Raw genomic sequence first — 25,000 nt, forward strand, 5'->3', positions numbered from 1 at the left:
CAATATTAATAGCTGAATCTTGGACCATATCATTTAACCATTGCGATTGGGTTCTTATGAATTTTTGGGAGGCAATACAATGAGGCTACTTTTGGGTTCGGGACAATACGTCGTGTGTTATTTGTGTAGCATAAGTTTTTACGTTTAGCACAACCAGTAAAATGAGTGAGATACATAAATTTAGCTCTTTTTAATTTTTATTTTTTCAAAAATCGATCTGGGTGCCTGACCGTCTGAATATGTGTGATTGAAAGTAAAGTATTCTAAAGGTTAAAGATAATCTATCTTTTCAGCAACTATTTTTAAGATATCTTACTCAAATTCGACCTTCATCAATATAAGAGATGCAATTTCAAATAGCTTGGCACCTGTTTTGGCATGTTTTATCCCAGATTTCACAGGAACGCATTCGCTTTAGTTATAAACGCCCTCGAAGCGACTAGTCATCTGATGTCTTTTCAGTTATTGGTGTTATTATAAAAATCAGAAAGACCCCTACTTAAAAAATATCTTGTATGTAACATTATCCGATAAAATCATCTGGTTGAAAATAATCGACTAAAAACATGAGGGTCATTAGCATAGAAGAAGAAGAAAGCATTGAAATGATCGCCTGAGGTTTTTTTTTTTTTTCATTCAAAACTCTATAGAATATTCGACCGAATATTCGGCCGAATATTCGTTTGGCCGAATAGTTGAAAAGGTCAATATTCGGTATTCGGCCGTTCGCCGAATACCACTATTCGGTACATCTCTACTTAAAATGGACAAAATTTTGCATTTTACTCCTCTGAGTCTGAGATTTTGAACTTTTTTATGTTTTCAATAAGACTTTTTGAATTATTTGTATAACTTAAAACAAATCTCAAAGAAGGTATTGCTTGAGAATTTCAAATAGTCTTGAGATTTGAAAACCTAAACACTGTTATTTCTTATGAATACAGCACACACACACAACATTTTCGAAAAAACCAAAACCTTTTTGAAAAATTTAAATTTTTCGAGCTTGGAAAACTCTTAGTTTTAGAAATATTGAAATTGATAAACAATTCACAACCTTCAAATTCTCCGAAAATGAATAGTAAAAAATAACAAAAATCCTTGCATCATAAAGAATGTTTAAAATGTCTAAAGAAAAAACATCTAAAATCTTTTAGACAGATTTCATGAGTTACAAAAATTAAAAATCTCGAACGGTCAATATTGCTAAAGTCTTAAATTTTCCAAATATTTGGAACCTAAAACTTTTGATCGTCTGAAAAACGCATGAATCTCGGAAAAAAATTCCAGAAAAAAAGAAAGGCTGGAAGATAATAAATTTAAAACTCATATATCATTTCGGTAGTGTCTTTCAATTTCCCAATGTCTTTTGGAACATAATAATCTTTCTCACATAATATTGAGCATTACAAAGGTTCAAATATTTAACACTAATTTTAAAACAGCACGTATATTTTAAATGTCATTTTTTTTTTTTGGATTTCAAAAAACCACCTCTAGCACTTTTTGCGCTCAAACTCTCTTGTCTCTCAACCGATTTTTACTAAATTTATAATTTTGGAGAGCTTGTAATGTGACTCAAATATGATTGATTACCAAACAATATTCAGCAACAATCATTAGTTTTAAAGTTATTCAAAGTCTCAGAAAAAAAAATCCGAAAAAACATGTTTTGGGAAAAAGTTTGTAAGTCAGTTATTAAGTGCTTGATAAACGTTCGCTTAGTGCTTAAGAAAGTTGAATGAAGTTAGAAGCTATATGTTGAAGAGATTTTTTTTTAATTTCTTAAGATCATGGCCACAACAAATGTTAAAAAGTGATGTAAAAACCGTACTTTTTAATTAATCAACCGCGAAAACAGTTGCAATCACAATAAAATGCAGATTGATAAAAATTTCATAAAACAGCTACCTTTGAATAGCCGTCATAATTCTGGGTCTCGTGTTTTATAAATCTAGAGACGCCAAAATGTCACAAAGTACGTCAACTTTCTAAATTTTTTTTCATAAAATTTCTACTGTACCTGGAACAGCATTTTTTAACATCACTTTTTTACTTTATTGTGGCCATGATTTAGAAATTTTAAATGGCTGTGAATATAATGTTGGTAATTTCCTAATTCCTTAACTTCATTTAATGTATTAATATTCCATATATATTTTCCCAAATGACATAAATTCATATTTAGGTCTTTACATATTCAAAATATTATGTGAAGCGTTTGGTAGGGATCTCCACGCTTCATTCCGCCCCTGTATCCTGTATCTTTTGCGGTTTTCATCACATGATTGGCCTGGCCGTTGTAGTATCTGCAATGCATGTTCTATGTATCAGATACTATGTTGAAAAGAAAAATAAGGAACGCAAGTTTTTCATTTTCCAGGATGCCTACATGTTTTGGCCATGTTGATGTAAGAAGAAGAAGAAGAAGAATGATTTAGAAATTTCAAAAATTATTTCTATATTTGCAACATATAGCTTCTAACTTCAGCTTTTTCAAGCACAAATTGAATTTTTATTCGAGCACTTAATTATCGATGTATATTTTTTCTGATTTTTTTTTTTCTTAGACTTCGAATAACTTTAAAATAAATGAGTGTAGCTGAATATTGTTTGAAAATCATATTTGGGTCACGTTACAAGCTTTCCAAAACTATAAATTTGGTAAAACTCGGTATAGAAACATGAGAGTTTAAGCGAAAAAAGTTTAAGGGGTCATTTGACCCCCGGCGGTATAAATAGGTATATAAAAAGTGTCGGTATGTTCAGTGTTAATTATATAAAATTTAGCAAGTCCGGAATTTCGTGGATTCGAAACATAATAGAAATAACTAAATTCTCCACTTTGAGGCACTTCCAAATCAACTCCGATTAAGCTGAAATTTGGCACAGGTCAGTTTTTTGGGCCAATCTACAAAATGTATACGGTCGGTTTGCGAAATTCGACCCATTAGGTTGCCACCCTAAATCTTAAAAATATTTGAAATTTGGTCATTTGAAAATTCTGACCATTTTGGGAATCCATAAATGTTAAATTAAATAAGAATCTCAAAAGTTTGTAAGAAAATTGTATTTTTGAAAATCTTCAAAGTCTGGATAACTTTACAATGCCTTTTAATAATTTATCTTATACCTTTTAGATTTCAATAGTCTATAAGTCAGAAGAATGGCTATATATTAAAGAGCGAAGACTAAGCCTAAGAAATTCTCGCAAATTTAAGTTTTGAATGTATTTCAAAAATATCAGAAATTTACTAAATCTGTTGAAGTACCGAACTATATTGTTTTAACACGCAGTATCCGAGTTTTTGATTTTCTACGAAATTTCATGGAAGGTGTAAAAGAATGGTATGAGTTGTGCCATATTTTATGTGAATTTTGTATAGGAGCCTCCTCTCCCCTTCTTTAAGTTAAAAGTGATTTGAAAGTGTTATAAAAACCATATCTTCCCTCGAATACTGTCATATACCCAATATCACATTGATCGGTACAGTAGTTTTCGAGTCTGTAAGACAATTTTTTTTCTGGGATTTTCATCCTTTAAGATGTTTCATAACACAACTTAAATTTTCATGCGATATTTTATGGATTTATAACCGTTCCCGAAAATCAGAAAATCTGGCTGTCGATTTCCCGGTAATGCTCAGGTTTTCTGTCAAAATCCAAAAAAAAAATCAAAGCATGTCAGGAATTAAAGATAAAATATTTTAATGTAACTTCAAACAAAATAATTTGGAAACTCGACTTATGCTATTGCTTTTTTCGTCGCAGTCTTCGTGCAGATGGGCTGATTAGGATGTTTGCTATCGCATTTAACATTGGCATTAGCTAATTTCCTTCAGCAATACTGTTTTCATAGCCATCTTAAAAATGCTTGCTAATTACACATTTTAAAAATGGTCGGGTAAAACGGACACTGCGTAGAAAAGGTAGATATTGCCGGAAAAATTGCTGTACAAGTAGGTACATATTTTTGTGAATTAAGCATTTGAGAAAGTTTTTAAACCAAGATGGAACCAACTGGTCCGAATCCGCTAGCGAAAAATCGTTATTCTCTTAATTCCGTGTTTTATAAGCACTTTTTTCACGCGGAGTCAACCTTTAACAGTTTTTATGCCCAGTTTGAGATTCTGAATGCTTTTTGACCGACAACGACAATTGTTCTCGCCAAGGTCTCTTGAAGGGATCCGGAGGATCAAAGCGATGAAAATTTTGAAATATCTGGAGAAACTTATGTAACCGACTTACCCGACAAAGGAACTTTTTTACAAAACGATTTTTGCTTTAGTCCGTCGATCAAAATTCGCTGGTTTTCCTCCAGGTTGTCAATGAGAAGTGTAATTAACATTCCAACGTTGAAAACGGATGAAATTTCCCAAAATGTTGCGAGTTATGGACTATTTTATGAGCAGAGAAAATTACATCAATTTGTGCTTCCTTAATGTTTCTGTTTGTTCTGTTTACTTTGATGACACCTTGCTTGCTGTAAATCAACGAGGGAACCGAAGGTGTTGATACACATAGGCAAACATACTCCTATTATTAGATTTATTCCAAACATTGTCATTTTCGAAATATCAAAAGTGTCCATTTTACCCGCTGTGTCCGTCTTACTCGACTATCCCCAATATTTTAAAAGATCGATAGGTTAGCTGTCTTCGAACTTAATTTGTATAAAAGTTAAATGGAACAAACCTAAAGTAGGCGTAGACCGAGCGCACGTGTTTTTTTTCCTCGCGTAGGGAAAAATCTCGAAATTTGAACTTTTATTCGTGAAAAGGGAAGATTTACGCGGATTACCTTCGATAAAACCTTGTATCTCTACGATGAAGTTAATACCACTGGATGTTCTCACAAGTTATATTCAGAAACAGAGAAATTTCAGGCGAAGAAGGGGTGTCCGGTGAAACATTCCCTCCAGCTGCAGGTAGCTTTTGAGTTTTAAATTTACGATCCGCATTATTTCGTTGAAAATAATCTGGAGTTTCAAGAAATGTTAAAAGGTGTTAAAGATACCTGAGAAGAAAAATGTGTCAAGTGGCAGTTGCTTAATGTCTGCGTTCATGTGGAGAAGGCTCGGCGCTCATAAGTTCTTAAACCAGCTCGATAAAACAGAATTGGGTGAAATAAAATTATCCCCCACAGGGAAATGTTTGTAAGTGTAGTACAGTGCTTTCGATCATATGAGATGCGATCATGAGATCATATATGAGATTAGTTATTTATCTCAGAAAAATAATTTTTAAGGTATAAAGTGAATGTTTTCGATAGGCATAAAAAAAGAAAAATGGTTTCATTGCCATGACAACCTAAATTGCAGAATATTAGTTTCCTACGCTTTCAGTGCTTCATCAAACATTTATTTGCTCTTTCAAATCTTTTCAAACACTAGTAATGGCGGTATAACCGTGGTCGATGACCCGAGATGATGGTAAAAAGAATCCAAAATTTAACAGTGCATAATTGTTATGGGAGTTTTTCCAAAATTTTGTATTAATAAATTGTGGGTGTTAATATAATGAAGAAAAACCTCAAAAACCTCAACCGGTTTTTCATGTTTCTTCCGAACAAAATGTCTCAAAATCCCATACAAACTTCAGCCTTGTTGAGTGACCCTTTTCCGTGATTCGATCTGGTTCAAATATGGCATGATATCTTGTAATAGGCCTAGGACCAATTTAACACTTCGCAGGTTTTCAATTTCCCATACAAATTTGGGGTAGGCTACTATGTATGTATCATAAGCATTAGCATAAGCATTAAAATTGAATGAAACAAACCTAATAAAAATGGTGCAGCGTAGATTTCTGAAAACTATATAATCTCTTCAATTCATATGAAAATATTTATCTATATGTATCAACACGATATAAACCCAAAAATATATCAGTAGACTTCACCACAAATCATTCCAGAAAAGGTTGGATAAAAAGATTTCCATGGCTCAAATACACGAATGGAAGTAGGATCGAATAAGGCTTCAGTTTCGATGTTGGGATATTTTGAAAGTGATTGAAAATAAACGATAAAAGGTTAAAAAGAATCTATTTTGCAAAGATGTTTTGTCAAAATTTCTATCATGCATCAAACACGGAAAAAATCTGAATTTGACTTGGAAATTCCCGAAGTGGCTTGTGAAATGTTAAACCCAAACAAAAAAGGCAATTTATGGGTACATAATCTAAATTAATTCCAATGCAAGTTTTTAGAGAGAGACGACAAAAAACACTCTCAAGACGCTTGGACGTAACAATGAAAATAATTATATCAGTATTCACAGCGTGTCGAACTTAATGATTTAAGTGGGATTTGAGTAGATAATCAAGCTAGCTAAGCAATGATTTAAAACTTTTATTTTTTTAAACAAATTCATTGCATCTCTACTCTATTTTTCTGTTGAAAGCTTCCTTTATTAAAAACTTTTGAATAGTTTAAAATGATGGTTGAAAGTAAACTGAAATAATTTTGACTGTCACATTTCGAAGTAAAATGTCTGAATTTCAAGTAAGATTTTCTCTTTCTAAAGTCGAACTAGCAGCATGGAAGCTGAAAAAAGATGTAGGTATCTGACATAAAATTTTTAAATGTTTTACACACCAGTGATATTTTTTGAGCTGGTTTGAAGCTGTCAAAAATTTATCGAAAAGTTGGATTTTTTTTTTGACAACTGATAAGCAATAACTGCAACCAAAAACATCCTAATCCTCAAACTTCAACTAACAGTTATCGAATCAATCCGCAAACCCATCACTTGGGTCCCGCCTATAATAACACTTTGTGTCCTCCTCTCAGCGATAATGATACGTGGAAAATGGCCTAACTGTATCCGACCGCGTCATTCAGTCAGCAAACTGTGTATTGTTTCTCACTCACTACCCTACTTCAAGATAACAAATAAAGTACCAATACGCCACTCTCGGTTCGCAACGGCCGCAACGGAATCTGTATAGAGCCCGGTTATCAATGACCCGTCGCGTTCTATCGACTACAGAAAACGGCCAAAAGAAACCCATCGGGACCACATGTGTGAGGTTTGGGACACTTCCCGGCTGGTGAGTGTACATTTATCAGAATAGAATTTCCTGTGGAAAGATATCTCTCCTTGTAGCGAATGCGGTTGAGTTTCGGTTTTGTTGTGTACATAATCATACTGTTGGTGTTGGTCAGAATCAAATTGGAGAACAAATTAACATACAAGCTAATCAGTACTGCGGTGGACACAATCGAGCTTGGTAGTTTGGTCATCAAATAGGAGATGGTAATTTCCCAAAAGCAATATATAAAACCTTCGCGTTGACCCTCAGCCCCAGCAGTCTGCCGATCGTCGTCCTTCAGCTCGAGTGTTCTCAGCCAGCTCGTCGGAGGCTTCCGGAAGTTGTACCGCGCCATCGTCCCTCATTCAGTGCAGCCAACAGAAAAATGAAAACAATAGAACGGTCCCCGGGCGCTGATCCTTGTTCCGTGTACGGTGTTATACCCTGCTGCCTAAAGCTACAATTCGGTCGTTCATTGGTGCAACTAGCTCAGATTTTGAAACGCTAGCTGCCTAGTGAAGGGCAATATTGTGGTGGTGATCTACAAAATTTATCATCTGCGTAGTGATTGTGAATCGGGTGGGGAAACTGAAAAATTAATTCCATTAGCTAGGACAAATGTGTTTAAAATCGTAGAAGTGGCACTTACTCTCAACAATCCAAGTATAGCGCTGTAGTTTTCTAATTTTAGTTTTCAAAATGTTGCTGCAATAGTAGAACAAAGCTTTTCAAAAAAAAGCAACAGTTTTTATAATTTTAAAGAAACCTTTGTTGGGATAACTATACCACACAAATTATTCTGAAATTAAAAAAACGTAAACCGCTTATCTTAAAAAAATTCATAACCTAAAACACGTCAATTCCATATCTGAAATTTGTTGTTGCTCACAATCTAGCATGCTAGTGATCGGAAGTGAACTGAAATTTTGTAAAATCCCGCGCATGACGCTCTTGTCGGTCAATCCGATAAAGAATCATTTCAGTTCAAATGATTTAGAAAACAATCGTCAACAGAGTGTAGATTATATCCAGTGAGGGTAACAGTGCTAAAATATGTAATTCAAAGAAAGAAAGATGCTGGTAAGGTTCAAACCTACACTGCAGCTATCGACCGGATGTATGTACGTTCGTTATCAGCTTTGCTGACGAAACGAGCCGCATTTTTCAGGCTTAAACTAACGGAAAAGATAGAATTTTTGCACACAACGATACAAGTGATAAATAACAATCGAGAGTAGGCGTTGACTTGTTTGAAACTTTGAGAAATTTATGATTCTCTCAATTTATTAAAAAATAATAAACTTTTGTCACGAACAGTTTTTTTTTCTGAATAACTCCACTTTCTTACAACTTCTTATCCAGCATTCTTTTTCGAGTTTTTTTTAATGTTATATCTTGAAAAAGTTGTTTCATCACATTGCCAAATTATCACAAACTTATTATGAATCATTTTTGTGTGGCGCACAAGAAACGATTGGCGAACGTTAAGTCACAAAACCTAAGCAGTTAAGCAGTTCAGTTTCCATATTGGGGCCAGAGTCGACTATTCCCGGCGAAAAACATCGATGTCAATCAAGTGCGAAAAACTTCCAAGTAGAAAAAGGTGAGCCAAAAAGGGAGATTTATTTACAAAAAAAGGAGTGGGAGACTGAAAATGCCACTTGGATTATGAATAAAATTGTAGTATTTCAACATGGTTTGCCCAAAAAGAATTAAATTTTTACAAATTCTGTGGATTAGCCTTCTTTTCTTTAGTTGAAGAAAATAGGATTCCCAATTCACAGTTCTTTAATCCTCATTCATCACAGATTTGTTTACCTATTGAAGTCATAGGAATTTCATTTTGACACTCCTAGTTTTTAATAGGGTAATTTGCCAATGAGAACATAATTTAGGGTTTATGTTTTTTTAGTAATTTCAACCAAATTCCCACGAATTTTTTTGTCTATTGTATTTATGCAGGATTGATTTAGATGATCCGAAAGTTCGTTTAAAGGTCGTTTAAAACAGGTTGTATGTGGCCAATTAGCAGTACACGCACATGTTATGTGCCCAATGTTGACCAATTTTTTCCAATGATTGCACATCTTATGACTCTCCAGATGTTTAAGCCATCATATGGGCTAGAAAGATGATATTTGGATTGCACTGTTTTGATAATATTTTCATCAAAATCAAAAGGATTGATGTTGAAATTTTCACCTGGGAATTAACTTGAAGTTATTCGATCCTTTGCATAGATTAAAATCTTGTTGAGCATATGCGAAAAGAGTCTTCTGTAGAAAGTTATCGAAAATTTGATGACATTGGTATTCGATGAGAAAATGCAGCAGAATTCTAGATATTTAGTGAGGAAAAGGTTTCCCCTTTCAAAACGTATGGGTAAAATACAATTATTTAGGATTTGTCGAGTTAATGCAATCTAAAATTAGGGAAACAATGATTTTTCATAAAATATTAAGTTAGACATCTATATGAAATACTTCAGAATGATTCAGATACAAAAGAAACCAGAGAAGTTGCATCGCATGAAAGCTAAAGGGTGTCCACGATGAAATTGCAACACACAAAATTGATTCGCAAAATTCGAGTTTTCATCCGATTGCCACCAAATTTTCAGGGATTGAAAAATAACTATTAAACTTCATTTTAAAATTTTACTTGTATTTTATTTACAGTCCATACGTAAATGCCCGCACCTTGGCCTTAATCCCGGCCATAAAATTCTGCACAACCTGTGAATCAACCGTTTTTTGCATGTAAACTAGAGTGCCCCAAATGACCCGACTTTTGAAAAAGTTATGCGCTGCAAGCTAAAATTGATCCTAGACCTAGAACAAGATCTCATGCCAAATTTGGGCCAGATCGGATCACGGGAAGAGGTCGCTCAACGAGCCTAAAGTTTTTATGGGTAGATTTTGAGACATTTTGTTCAAGAGAAACATGAAAAACCAGTTTTTCATCAATCACTACGAACCAAAGTTATTGATAAAAAATTGGTTTTTCATGTTTCTCCCGAACAAAATGTCTCAAAATTCCATACAAACTTCAGGCTCGTTGAGCGACCCCTTCCCGTGATCCGATCTGGCCCAAATTTGGCATGAGGTCTTATAATAGGCCTAGGATCAATTTTAGCCTGCAGCGCATAACATTTCACAAGTTTTGAATTTCCCATACAAACGTGTACTTGTTCTGCTTCTCATCGCGATCAGGGGCCTTTTGTACCTTGAACGTTCGAAGCCCAGCCTTAGTTTTGACCTTGTGTTGAACGGGGTGATTATAAAGCAGCACCTTCTTAAACAACCTAAGGTAGTGAAGACAGTTGAGAAACTGAAGAAAGTATGGGTTTACATGCAAAAAACGGTTGATTCACAGGTTGTGCAGAATTTTATGGCCGGGATTAAGGCCAACGTGCGGGCATTTGCGTATGGACTGTAAATAAAATACGAGTAAAATTTTAAAATGAAGTTTAATAGTTATTTTTCAATCCCTGAAAATTTGGTGGCAATCGGATGAAAACTCGAATTTTGCGAATTAATTTTGTGTGTTGCAATTTCATCGTGAACACCCTTTAATTGTAATAACCATTACTAGGACCTTTCAAGTTAATCAAGTTTTCATGTTTGTACATTTTTCAACGATTTTAAACGACTCCAAAATTTAATAAATAAAATGAAAAGGTTTATCTGAATATTGAACTAATTGAAGGAAGATTGAGATATGGGTAATGTTCGCCACATAATAAAAAACGATAAATTTTCAACAATCAATACCTAGGCTATGAGAATTTTGAATGAAAATATTTAAACGAAAAACCAACAAGCATATTAAAAGAAGCTTTGAAAATAAAACCAATTAAAATTTGATGCTTTGATAAAGCAAATTCTTAGCAAAATGGTGGTCAATTATTTTCATTTTTGTAATTTTCGTCATTTTCGTAATTTTCGCCATTTTCTTCATTTTTTGTCGTTTTTGTCATTTTTGTCATTTTTGTCATTTTTGTCATTTTTGTCATTTTTGTCATTTTTGTCATTTTTGTCATTTTTGTCATTTTTGTCATTTTTGTCATTTTTGTCATTTTTGTCATTTTTGTCATTTTTGTCATTTTTGTCATTTTTGTCATTTTTGTCATTTTTGTCATTTTTGTCATTTTTGTCATTTTTGTCATTTTTGTCATTTTTGTCATTTTTGTCATTTTTGTCATTTTTGTCATTTTTGTCATTTTTGTCATTTTTGTCATTTTTGTCATTTTTGTCATTTTTGTCATTTTTGTCATTTTTGTCATTTTTGTCATTTTTGTCATTTTTGTCATTTTTGTCATTTTTGTCATTTTTGTCATTTTTGTCATTTTTGTCATTTTTGTCATTTTTGTCATTTTTGTCATTTTTGTCATTTTTGTCATTTTTGTCATTTTTATCATTTTTGTCATTTTTGTCATTTTTGTCATTTTTGTCATTTTTGTCATTTTTGTCATTTTTGTCATTTTTGTCATTTTTGTCATTTTTGTCATTTGAAAACTCAAAAATTTGGCATTCCCTTTCTCAGAGATGACTGGACCAAATTATACAAATTTCGTATTTTTGAATTATTGAAAGTTTATTTAAAAAATGTAGGTATCACATTTGAGTTACATTTCTTAGTGAAGCGCACTAGTGTCAAGAATACCATATTTTGTCAAAGATATCAAATTCAATAACTGTTAAATCAAAATGGGCCAATATGAGAATCATGTTCTAGGTTCGCTCATCCTCCCACGCCCTATTCCAATAAGATTGTTGATTCCTGAGTGTGCGTTCACTCGTTCGCTTTAATGTTTTTATGTTTTATGCTTCCCTCTTCGACATGACATTTGCTGTTACGATTATGTGAACGCGTCCCACCTAGGCCCCTCACATTGACAGCGGGCGAAATGGAACAGGTCTGACACGATGTTTACTTTCAGCCAGTGACGTCAAATATTGTCACAAAATGAATGATATTCTTAAATAAATGACTGATAACGCTTTTGGTAATGTTTTCGTGAATGGAAATTTATTTATAATGGAGCAGGTTGACGGTTTTCAGATCGATTGCATTGAATTCCGACTTGAATCGAGAATTTTTGGTACAAGACGTCCCTCCTAGACGTCACATATTTTCCACCCCACGGCCCACCGGGTCACATTGCACGCACACATCAACACAAATCCATGTCGCATTTTCATCATATACACACTGTGAATGCACCTTGGAAAAATCGATACTGGCGTCGGCCATCGCAAAGACTGCTCGGGAGGTGAAAATTTTCCGTCTTTGAGGTTTTGTGCAAAAATCGTAGTGAATTTGTGCAATAAACGGTAAGTTCTTGTGAAATTTCGTGAATTGTTGTCATCCTGCATCGCTGGCCTATCGAATCTATTTTTGTAAACTTCACGCAGGTGCGTAACGCGAAAATTTAACTGGGCTTGCTCAGGAATAATGTTGTGTTTTGTAAGAAAAGGGCAAACTCAGATTTTTTCTGATATGCGCTCAAACGCTGCTCTCAAAATGCCGCGCTCTATTCGACTCCGTGAAATCACTGCGCTCGGAATTGAAAACGCGGGTCTTTTTCGTAAACAAACGGTTCCGTGGTGTGTTTTGGTGCCGACGGATCCGGAAAACGGCAACCCGCCAGATCCCATATCATAATGGCCACAAATGGGCAGCTTGAAAATTTTCTATCGGCAAAATGGGGGACTACTGCTGGATGGTCTCGTCGTATTGACGATTCGAGAAATTGCCTTTTGGGTGTAGGTTTGTTTTGCCTTTGCTTTTCTTACTGCAATATGGAAATTTTAAGTGCCAAAGAATACCGTGAAATAAAACCATAGAAAAATCGTTCCATATTGTGAACAAATAAATTCCCGATATGCAAAATTTTCAATCAGAAAAAGTTTTTTTTTCATATCGCCACTGTATGGCGTAGGTACGTCTTCCGCTAGCTGCCTGACAACCGCGTGTCACTGTGTTGGTGTGTAACATATTTAAAGGCCCCGTGCCGTGCTGTTGTCCAATCCAACACCAACAAAGGCACTTAATGTTTTCCTCGTGTGATCCCAACAGGAACAAAATACACGAGTCTGATAAAAAGCGAAACCGGGAGTGCGGCGTTTTAAAGGGACTCCAGAAAACCACGCGCTCTCCCTACCTATTTGCTTGATGAATCGCAGCAAGCACCGCTTCCTAGGAACGACAACAACAATAACAGGGAAAAGAAGGGTCGAACTCTCCCACTAACTAGAGGGTTTCCCATACAACATTGTTCGTCGTGCTTACGAACGTTGTGTGTGATGGAAACACCGAAATAACACGAAGAAGGGAAATCAATCGGACGCACATGTTTAAAGGGACATTTTGGCCTACTGGAGAACGTTTGTTTTCCTCCTGCTACTGTCATGCCGTCGGGAATAGCGAGGATGGAAAATGTGAAGAATAAATTTCCTGCTTTACTGAACCTACTGCTTTGCTACTTTGCTCATGGGCGTCAGGTCACAACCAGGTTTTGGAATAGGGTGACTAATTGGTTTCGTATTGACACTGGATTACTATTAATTTAAAGGTTTCTTAGTTGAATATTTTCTCTTAAATTTTCGAAATAAGAGAAAATATTCATTAAAATTGATTTGATTAGTAATATGTGATTATGTATATCTTCATCTGTGGTATCTTAAGGTTCGATTGTCAAAAAACCAAATTTGCTAAGGAAAGAAGTTATAGGGCTGAAATGACGTGAAGAACTCGTACAAATTAAGCTGATTGTTGGCATGAGAATTTCTTGTAAATCAAGCAATTTTACCAGCCACCAAAGGCCACAAGAATCCGAAACATACCCCTTTTTGAACAACTATTATGTTTGGTAATTTGTTTATTTGGTAGCAAATCCCTATGATTAATTGGAAACAAAAAAAACTTATTAAAGGGCTTGTGATATAGCTCAGTTGGCAAGTCAGTTGCTTTCTGAGCCGATGTCCGTGAGTTCGAGCCCAAGAATAAACATCGATCACAGTTGTACCTGATAAGTTTTTCAATGACTGTCCGCCAACTGCATCGTTGATATAAGTCGCGAATGACATAAAGTTGTTAAAAAACGATTATAATCGAATTTTTTTTTATGTTTTCTCAAAATACCTTGATCTAAGCTGTATTTAATTTTTCTTCTAAATGTTTCGATGTATCGAAATCAAAGAGTTCAGAGTAACTGTTGAACGTCCTGATTACGCCGATCAATCCACTATTTGCCCTGTAGTTGATCTAACGAGGTGGAGTGTAGAGCTGTAAATTCCGGTTTCGTATTCCTTGAGGATGAACATTTATGTTGATTGATTCTAAAAGCGAAGTCAGTTAATTCTCCATTTTAGATTGAATTTATCACAATATTATCGTTTCATTTAATAATGGATACAAGTATATATTCTACCCCTAAAAATTTCTCCTTTCGAAAATTTTTGTCTTTGATAAACGATTCAATAAAACTACTCACACACTGGCAACCCTATCCAGAACAGGTTCTTTTCCTTTTGTGTGGCACGTGAACCAAACAAACTCCCCCTAGGCTTTTTTTCTGTTCACGCATAGCCTTTATCGTTTATCACGAGCACGATCCTGATACTAGATAGGGGAAGAAAAATGGGTTGCGCATTCTAATCACCCCGCGCAACTTCCGAATTTCATTCGTGCCTGATGTTTCTGCCTACAACATGAAATTAATCCACCAACACGAACGGCAACCATTTCCTGCGCTAAGGCTTTGCTTCTTTTGCGCTTCGCAGTCCCAGTCACTAGTCAACCTTCGACATCGCCAGCACCATGAACTCGATGGTGGAAGCCATGGATCTGATCGAGGACGATAACATCACCGGAGCCTCGGACGATGACGATGATGACAATGGGAGTAGCTTGGACGGAAGCGTCTACGAGGATGGAACCAACCTCATCGATGTGGCAATGGAGAACGAGGTTACGGCCCAGCTAGTAGCTGCCGGTGTCGTGGGAGTTGCTGCCGCGGCCGCCATCACATCCTCTAAAAAGAAAAAACGGCCACACTCGTTCGAGACCAACCCCTCCATTCGAAAACGCCAACAGAACCGTCTCCTGCGCAAACTAAGAGTAAGTTTTCTCTCGATCGCATTTTGCAAAAAATTTGTTAATCTATTATATTCTTCCCACCCCATTTAGCAAACAATTTTTGAATACGCTACACGTGTTGGCCAACAGGCAGTTGTGCTGGTGGCCACTCCGGGCAAACCAAATAATATTTTCAAAGTCTTCGGAGCCAAACCACTGGAAGATGTACTCAAAAACCTTCGAAACAACGTTATGGACAAGCTAGATGAGGCACTTGCCGCCCAGGCCCCGCCACGAGTGCAGGACGATCCGTCACTGTTTGAACTACCACCACTGATCATAGACGGAATCCCGACACCTGTGGAGAAGATGACCCAAGCACAACTGCGAGCGTTCATTCCACTGATGCTGAAATACTCCACCGGTCGGGGAAAACCTGGCTGGGGAAGGGACTCCACACGGCCTCCCTGGTGGCCCAAAGAGTTACCGTGGGCCAACGTGCGCATGGATGCACGCACAGAGGAGGAGAAACAAAAAGTTCGTTAAACTTCTTAGATCGAATTTCTGGCAATTTTCTAATGTTTGTCCCTCTTATCAAAATTACAGATCAGCTGGACACATGCATTGCGAAAAATAGTCATCAACTGCTACAAATACCACGGCCGAGAGGATCTTCTACCCGCATTTAGTGAAGAGGACGAGAAGGCAAATGCAATCGCCACAGCGAACTCAAACGTAAGTTGAATTGTAGTACATAAAGGGTGGCTGGAAAGTTCATTTGTTCAGAGATGAAGTCAGTCTTTCAATTATTTTATACTTAATGGTTAGAAAATCCTGATTGTCTTCAATCAACTTATTCTGTGGTTTAAAGAATAGATCAAATTGATTAGTTTCAAACATGAAACTTTGAAAGGTGTTGAATGCTTTGATCTAGAATCCGGTTTTCAAATTCACATCTGAAATCTGAACCTGAAATCTTAGTCTGAAGTCTGAATACGGAATCAGAATCTGAAATATGGATCTGAAATCTGAATCTGAAATCTGAATCTGAAATCTGAATCTGAAATCTGAATCTGAAATCTGAATCTGAAATCTGAATCGGAAACCTGAACCTGAAATCTGAATATGAAATCTGAATCTGTAATCTGAAACCTGAAATCTGAAATCTCAATCTGAATTCTTAATTGTAAAATCTGAAATCTGAAATCTGAAACCTGAAATCTAAAATTTAAAATCTAAAATCTAAAATCTAAAATCTAAAATCTAAAATCTAAAATCTAAAATCTAAAATCTAAAATCTGAATCGGATATCTGAACCTGAATCTAAAAACTGAATCTGAATCTGAAACCTAGATTTGAGTTTCAAACTGAATCTGAATATAAAATATTCAACATTAAAATCCTGCTTTTCTCGAAAGTTCTTAGTACCTTAATTTTTAAAAAAATCCTGTTTTCACATTGCTGCTCCAATGAAAACTGGAACCTAACCAAATCCAACAAAAAAAATAAAACAGGTGGAACATCTTAAATCTGAAGCCCAAGTCATCACAACCACCAATCACGGTGGCAATCTTCTGGCCAGCAGTAGTTCCACGCTCACTGCCGGACAGCAGATCGTCATCCAGCATCAGCCGACCACGGTTACCACGACGTCGAACCCCCAGACGGCCCAGATCATCAAGGAAGTGGTGTCATCTGATGGAACAATCCAGATCCAGCACCAGTCCTCCCCCACGCAGACCCTGAACGCGCAGGTTTGCCTCGACTCGATGGCGCTAAGCGATGTGGATGTTCGTACTAACAATATTTTCACCTTAGATCCCCCGTTCGGATTGCTGTACAGTGTGTCGATGTTGTGATTAGTTCGTGTTTTTTTTTTCGTTAGAGAAATACTTAGCTGTATTTTTCTTTGAGATAAATTTTATTTATTATCTTTTTTTTGTTTCATTGTTTTTAATAAACATTTTATTTAACAAATGTTGATTTCAGATTTACTTAATTTCGCATTAAGAGTTTTATTTTCTAATTACTAGTGATTATCGTTTTCCAATTATCAAGCTGCTTTTTTTCGAGTAGATATTTTTTTACGTTTGATTTGATAGCATGGTCATTTGGCGTATAACTGTTTGCTTCAACATCGAATACTGATTCTTTTGGTTTTCTCCGCCTTTTACAGTATACGCACACGGTGTTGCAAACGATCCAGAATGCCGACGGTACCGTTTCGATCATCCAAGTGGATCCCAACAACCCCATCATAACGCTTCCAGATGGAACCACCGCACAAGTGCAAGGAATCGCAACGGTAAGCTGGACAGACATGCTATGTAAGACCGTTTCGAAACTTCCTTATTAAACAAATCCATGGTTCGTTAATTACGTACATACATCTATGTATATAAACTTGCAAGTGTCAAAAGGTCATTTACGAAGAGGCTCCGAATCCGAAGATCTACTTCTAAATCAATTATAAAACATTAACAATAATTTTAGATACTATTTATTATTCATGAATTCTACTGTTGTACTTAAAGTTTTATGATTGTTCGTATCATATTTCAAACCCGCAAACATATAACACCGTAAAAAACACCCAACAAGCTTATCACTGCGTATCACAGGATTTTCACATGAATCGGAAGTGGCACTTATTAGAAAGTATTAAACTACATGTGATATTAGGATGTACAATTTTGAATACCAAAGAATCCGGTGCAAGTTAACATAAAGAGAGCCTACGTAAATTCTAAAATGAACGGATTGTTTCGTTTTCCTCTGCATGAATGATAGTTTGGTATGTTTTTCAAACAAAATATGAAGTTTTTGAATGAAATTAAAAGAATTTTGAACTTAAACGTTGGAAATTTTTAGCGCAGTTCGTTCTTTTTCTATATGAATTGAGACTGTCCAATGTCCATTCATAAAATTACCTTTATGAATATGTAACTGTTAGGAAACTATCATGATCCAAGGATGAAAATCGCGCTTTTTTTCAAAGACACTTTAAAAGCATTGTCTTAAAGATAATTTTTCATAACGTATTTTTCGGCTAGCATGGCTGACTTGAGAGGAAATGACATGAATAAAAATCGTGCTAGCTTACCTTCGAGGACCTTTTCGTCGTGTTTCATAGGTCTCATTGCCACCTGGGAAGGAACGTTTGTGATTTTTGCTGCTGCCGTTGTAGCAGCAACGGTGCACTGGAGCCACCATCCGGAAATTTTTCTCTTCGTACGTAGTTCACGGAATTTACACTGCCGACTCAACCACAACATCAATAATGGTTCACAAACCCGGACCGTCGAACAACGACTGACACTATTATTTTTTTCACTTCAACCCGCGTTTTTCTGGCGCCCGATGAAGGACACGCCCGTAGCGATTTACATTTGCTTTTACTAGCACATTCCTTCTCCTAAGCCACGGAATCTGACCAACCAAATTCTTCCTAGATAGGGGCCACTTGACTCAACTATACGTTCCAAAAAACCAAAGGTGCCACTTTTCAGGCCAATTACATTTGACTATGACCACTCCATTGTTCCTCCGGCTGGCTGTATCTCAAGCTACCATCAATACCATGCCAGCGATCTGAAGAGATAAAACAAAAAATGTTTAAAATTAACATCGATTTGAACGCACAGTCTTATGAGTATACATATAATTGTTCGGAGATGCTTCTCTAAATACTTTTGACAGCTATCATAATTTTGTAACCCTTTAAAACCCTTCCATCATGCTGCTTCTGTTAATGATGAATGGGTAACCTCAACTGACCCCTATTATTTGGTCCTTCTACCCCAACAGCTACAAGCCCAAAACGATGGCGGAGTTCACACGATTCAAACCATAGCGGACACCCAGGGTGAAAGCATGTCTGTAGATCTCACTGAAGCAACTCTGGATCAGAACGGACAGATCATCATCACCGGCGAAGACGGCCAAGGTAATTTGAATCACATTTTTGACAACATTGATACTAAGTTAACATCCAATGTTACTCTGCCTTCCCTTTCCAGAGTATTCGTACTCCGGCTTTCCGGTGAACGTCAGCGGCATGATCACTGTGCCGGTTTCAGCCCAGATGTACCAGACGATGGTGGCCAACATCCAGCAGCTCCCGAACGGAGACGGAACGGTGTGCATAACGCCAATGCAGGTACATAGTCAACCTTCGACAGTGAATCTCACCAGTAGTAGAACGACAGTACCCACCTCTCAAAACGTGACCATCACTTCCAATGCCAGCAGTACCACCAATCTCAGTCCCCTCAGTCCCAGTTTGCTTCAGCATAGTGCCAGCTTCAATGTAAACAACCTCAAGCGGCCACGAAATATGCCAGCTATTGCCAACATTTGCAGTCTCGCGAATCTTGGCCAACGATCTTCCTCCGCAAACAATGATCCCAACCTCCAAATCCAAATGCAAGCGAGCCAAAGTAAAAAATTAAATGTGATAGCAAATAATAACACCAGTAGCCAAAATAATAACGCCAACTGCAGGATAAATCTGCCTAAAGATTGTACTGAAAACGAAAAATCGTCACCAAAGATCACTGCAGCTTCCTCCCAGCAGCTTCTGCCCCAAGGGATCGTCATTCAGCTCAACAGCAACATTCTCAATACCAAAGATTTGCTGACTGACCATCTCTCGGCGGCAATCGAAAAACAAGTACAACTGGTCAAACAAGAGCTCGAGCAGGCTCAACTGCTGCGATGTAGCAGCGAGGTGACCAAGATCGAACTGTCCGATTCCTCTTCCTGCGTTTCCTCGGTGGTGTCCAGCCCTGCGCTGAGCCCATCGGAGGCGCAAGAAAAAGACCTTTCGTTGGGCAAAATTTAAGAGAGAGACACCCTTTAGCAAAAATTTATCTGATTTGAGCATGACTTACAACAAACCTGGCGATCGTTCGCAATAGCGATATAGATCCCACACAACTCCCACTCCTTCGATCCATCCCTACTTCCCATAACGACCGTAATCAGACATGGTGGACTACATTTTGTAATTTATTTTCGATTAGTACAATTGTGTTTTTACAATACTATATTTTGCGTATTTTGGTAACGGTTTGCTTGTTTTAGTAGATTTGATTTGTAGCGTTGACTATTTAAAGGACTTTTTTTTCTATATTTAAAAAATTGTTATAGAATATTGTTCACTTCAGTAGGGTAAAAACTTGAGAAAATTTCCAAATGGCCAATTTCCAAATTCATTTACCAACTCCTGGTTCCCGTATGGAATTGCATGGAAATTTCGAGTACAGATCTAAAAATCACGAATTGATGATCTCAGTGAGGGTGCAATCCGCCTCTCTCAATGTTACAAGAAAGTGTAAATTTTTTCACTAAGTTGAGAATCAACGGTTTCAAAAAATTCCCTAGGCAATGCGCAATGCTTGTTCAATAGGGTGTTCCAAGTTTGAATTATGTCTGGGATTCTGGGGGCTTAACTCCAAATTGTAGATATGGGTATAAGAAATAAAGTTTTATATCGACTCGCATGCTTATGCTGATGATACATACACAGCCAGATCTTGTCAGCATCCCGGTGAGTAGTGAAAGTACATTACTACTCATCTTTACCCGGCCAGATCTACTGCGCAGTATTCATTGCAGAGTCAACTGAAACACGGGGGGAAAGAAACGTGGACAACAGTACTATACGTTTCAATAGTTATAATAAAATGTTAACGTTGGTAGCACATATGCTAATTGTTTTGTGCTCTTAGACGGTGGTCCTTAAGAATTTCGTCCTTCTGTGGATGAAAATGAGGTTTTTTTCTGCACAGAAATCCAAAACTTTATGATCTTATTGATTGACTAAAAATTTGAAAACGGCTGTATTTTCTCATGCCTGCATTTCGGCACTCTGTTAAACATTCATGGAAAAAATAGTAATTTCGGATTTCTGTGCACCAACTTAAAAAAACAGAAAAATTAGTGCCCTCGCGGAATCTTTTGAAAATTACTCTTTCAAAAGATTTTGTGGGATAACCGTCGAAGCTTTAGCTCCAAAATAAACAACAAAAATCTATTGAGCGTAGTAGCCTGAAATTGCAATGTGTCGTCGTAGCAACAAATAATCAAAAGGAGCAAACTTTAAAAGCGTAAAAATCATCGGGCTCTTACATTAAACACAAAACACACGACATATTACAGGACACGACATTTAACGTTCTTACTTAACGGAAAAAGGGGTTTAAAAATACCTTTTTTGTCGACCGGTTTCGGGCTAGATGTTGCCCATCTACAGGACGATGTCCGACTGATTACTTGAAGACGATTAACGTAACCAATTTCCTACTCTGCTGATGTATTCGTCGACAGGGTGTCGCATGCCATGCGAACTTTTGGTTGATCAGGTTGAAAAGTGGAGATATAATCGGCGGGTCATCTTCGTTCATCAACGGTTTCTCGGCCGTGCTGATGAACATAGACCCCCAAGCGTTAAGGTGTCCAGGTTTGCGTACGCATTTTTTAAATTTGACCTTTTCCCAGTCAATGGAATGATCAAATTCGGTTGTGTGGGCGGCCACGCTCGATTCATTTATCCTCTTACATTAAAGCTCGGAAATGTCTTGAAGTGCACCTTCGTCAATTGTGTAATGTGTTCGAAATTCTTCAACACAGTTTTCGGATGAAAACTTAAATAATTTGAATTTTGATAATTTTTCACAATATTTCATGTAATTTCACTTTTTAACAAGGGCCTCATTTGGTGCTGTTTCTTGAGACGCCCTTCAATCACCATGCATTTCACGGGAAATTTTCATTTGCCTCTTGTAAAAACTATTGAAATGAAAACTGATATTCCATCGTTTCCGGTGATAATTTGTGAACATAACAACACTAGATTCACTGAACACATCTTTGAGCTTATAAATTTAGATGTTTCGGAAGTTTTTTTTTCAACTTACACATGAAAATCAATCGTTTTGACATTTTTTGCGAACACGACGGAAAACAAACGCGTGCGCTCCGAACCAGTCAAAGCCTACTTCCGAAACGAAAGTTTTTTATCGACTCGGACATAGGAACTTGGAGTTTTTATAACGAAAGTGTCTCAAAAATAAATATTTTTCAAAAATCGAACCTGAGTCGCTGCCGTGTAAAACTTTGTTTCTTATACCCCAAGCTACTATTTGGAGCCATTTGAGCTCCTAAATTCTCAGACATAATTAAGTTTTAGGATACCCAAATGATCGAGCGAGACTAATCTAAATTGATAAATATTGAGCTGGATTTGTGATGTTGGAGCAGTGATGTTCTGAGCTGCTTAAAAATATTTCTAGCATTTGATTTAAGGTTCCGAATAAAAAAAAACTCGAAACAAAAATTTTTCCAATGGCGTTTTTAAAGAGTTTCAGCAAAATTATCTACTGCTGTTTCATCTTGCCAATTTGGCTACTTAAAACCTTGTTATAGTAAGTTTCGTCTACAACTCATAACAACGAATCGGACTTTTCTCAAGGTTTCATCATTTCAAAATTGTCAAAAGATACAAAACATAGTTAGTGTTTGTCTTTAGAAGTTTCAAAAATTAAGCTAGGTTTACAAAAGCTTAAACAGAAATTATTTTTTTTAACTTAATAATCCCACAAAGGATGATCAAATCTACAACTCAAACAAATCAAAATTATCTACGCTTCGAAGATAGATGGTCAAGCCCGGGAGAATCGAACGTTTCAATTTGATTTCTCCAAAAAAAATCTCGTCATCGTTTGTTCGGCGAGTTATACCTTAGTATTTATACCAGCTAATCGTTTCTTCATCAACCATGCAATCTAGTCGAAAGCGAGTAAAGGCTCTTACAAACCGTACTACCTATTAAGCCAAAAATCAGGGCAGTGAAGTTCGAGTGCCAGTGCAATGATATATACAAACCAAAAGTTGAAACAATCAGAGTCATATAATGCATACGTTAAATCGATCTAGTTTAGAGTCTACTGTTAAGAAAATTTATCCAAAAAAGGAAAATAGAATAAATATGTTGGCAGATATCAACTTAACTGTGCCTAGCTGCACGACGAATGGTTGCAAAAAAGGAGTCCTGCAAAATAGTTCAATTTATTGTTTTCAATTGACACATTGATTTCTCTCTTTCTAGCGGATTAAGCCAATATAATTTACCATTTAAGTTCATTGTGCCATTTTAGAACTGTGTTTTTTTTGTGGTTTGTACTATTTATTTCAGTGTCTATCGAAAGCTTTCGTGTGTTTAGTAGTCATTTATTATATAATTCTAATCATAGTTGATATCATTTTATACCCCTCAGTTGTAAGCCTAAATATATAAGTTATTGATCCATTTATTGTTTATTTAATTGAATAAACGAAAGTTCATTTTTTATAGTTTTTCTTCGGTTTACCTCGAACTCACGGACAAGTAGATATCACAATCGTATTTCGAACATTGTTAAGCTAATGCATACTTTTCCCATTTCTTTACAGATGTGTGATCTAGTGAGTAGCGTATGATTCGTTGGAGTAGTTTAATTTTTTTTTAATTATCTGCCTTTAGTTTATTGAAACCGAGCATAAGTAATCAAAAATCGTTATTCGAACAATTTTCTAGGTTGAGAATAGTGAAACCATGGAGACAATAACGGTTGGACCGGGCATGCACCAGATGATGATACAGGGAGCACCAGGAACGGAACCCCAGGTGCTGCAAGTTCTCAGCCTGAAGGATGCGTCTGTTTTGACCAAAGCGATGGCTGCCATCGGAGAGGCCAAAGGAGACGAGACAACCATCATCGATCAGTAATCAAACAACACTATACAATAACTGTGGGTTGGCACGTGAACAGCATATCTAGTCATGTTTCTTTCTCGAAACCTACTCGTCTAAAGTTATTTTTCTAGAGTGGCACTTCGGATGCCAATGATCGGGTAGAAAATACACAATTTTCTAGTCTAATTTGAAACGCTCAGTCTCGATCACACAACGATATCTGACGTTTCTAGTCAACATATTTTATTTTTCGTCGTTTTTTGAGGGGAAAACCTCCACCCATTTGTGGAATCTGTAAATTAATACAATTTTAAAAACATATTTCAATGTTTGAATTATGCAATTTTTCGGGTCACATACAATAAGCTATGATTCATTGACATCCTCAAAAAATCATCGTGTATATAAACAAACGTTTTGCAATCTCAAACAATCATTCCAGATATAATGATCAAAGCATAAACAAGAAACCTATAAGATAAAGTCTGTACAAAACTATTGTGAGAAACAGCTTTTAATCCATTTCCAAACATTGAACCCCAGCAAAAATATGCATCAGGAACACTCAAATGGAATCTAGTCGAAAATCCAGAGCCGGGTTTCACGAGTTTGTTGAAAACACTTCGATGCTCGTGTGTTGTTTATTTCTTTTTGTTTTAAGTTTATTCGAACCCTCGAATGCTAGTCACCATTTCATCATAAGAAAAAAAAAAGAATCTTAGACCTGCTACCAACCTTATAATTTTGAACAAATCTCTAAGGGCTATCGCACAGGTGAGGTGGTAAAAATGAAAATCTACCCAAACGATGTGTAGAAGGCTCGGAAAATCAAAGAAGTACCGTTGAATTTCATCAACAATACCACGTTACTTATGAGGTTGCTCTAAACTAGCGACAGTAGTTTAAGCTCATCCCTTTTGGCACCAAAGATGTCCCTTCGACGTTTCAAAGTGTGCTGACTCCCATGTTCCAAATTGAGCATCTTTTGTTCTCTCAAAATCTCAATCACCAACGCAAAAAATATTCAAAACGCTATAATGTTTCCTGTAACTAGTAAAAGTTTCGGTTCCTTTGTAGGGAGAGTTACAAAAAAAAATACACTAGAGGTAAAGACTGATCCATCCTGAGGGATTAGAATCTATAATGA

The 25,000-nt window shown here is 36.4% G+C and overlaps 1 protein-coding gene across 7 annotated transcripts; it reads left to right on the forward strand.

The window, feature by feature from the left end:
- The first annotated feature begins 12,223 nt into the window (after positions 1–12,223).
- On the forward strand, positions 12,224–24,994 carry LOC129760780 (DNA-binding protein Ewg). 7 transcript variants are annotated; one of them, XM_055758443.1, is made up of 10 exons: positions 12,224–12,370; positions 14,822–15,158; positions 15,228–15,653; positions 15,723–15,851; positions 16,631–16,906; positions 17,293–17,421; positions 18,924–19,062; positions 19,136–19,275; positions 23,571–23,582; positions 23,695–24,994. In XM_055758443.1, the coding sequence occupies exons 2-10, from the start codon at positions 14,859–14,861 to the stop codon at positions 23,884–23,886; spliced, it is 1,743 nt and encodes a 580-aa protein (XP_055614418.1). In that variant the 5' UTR covers positions 12,224–12,370; positions 14,822–14,858; the 3' UTR covers positions 23,887–24,994. The 7 variants fall into 7 exon arrangements, with proteins under 7 accessions (XP_055614418.1, XP_055614423.1, XP_055614422.1 ...); XM_055758448.1 differs by having other exon boundaries at positions 16,631–16,870; XM_055758446.1 differs by having other exon boundaries at positions 12,356–12,373.
- Positions 24,995–25,000: the final 6 nt, after the last annotated feature.

Source organism: Uranotaenia lowii, unplaced genomic scaffold, assembly GCF_029784155.1.
Source record: "Uranotaenia lowii strain MFRU-FL unplaced genomic scaffold, ASM2978415v1 HiC_scaffold_762, whole genome shotgun sequence".
In the NCBI taxonomy this organism is placed as follows: domain Eukaryota; kingdom Metazoa; phylum Arthropoda; class Insecta; order Diptera; family Culicidae; genus Uranotaenia; species Uranotaenia lowii.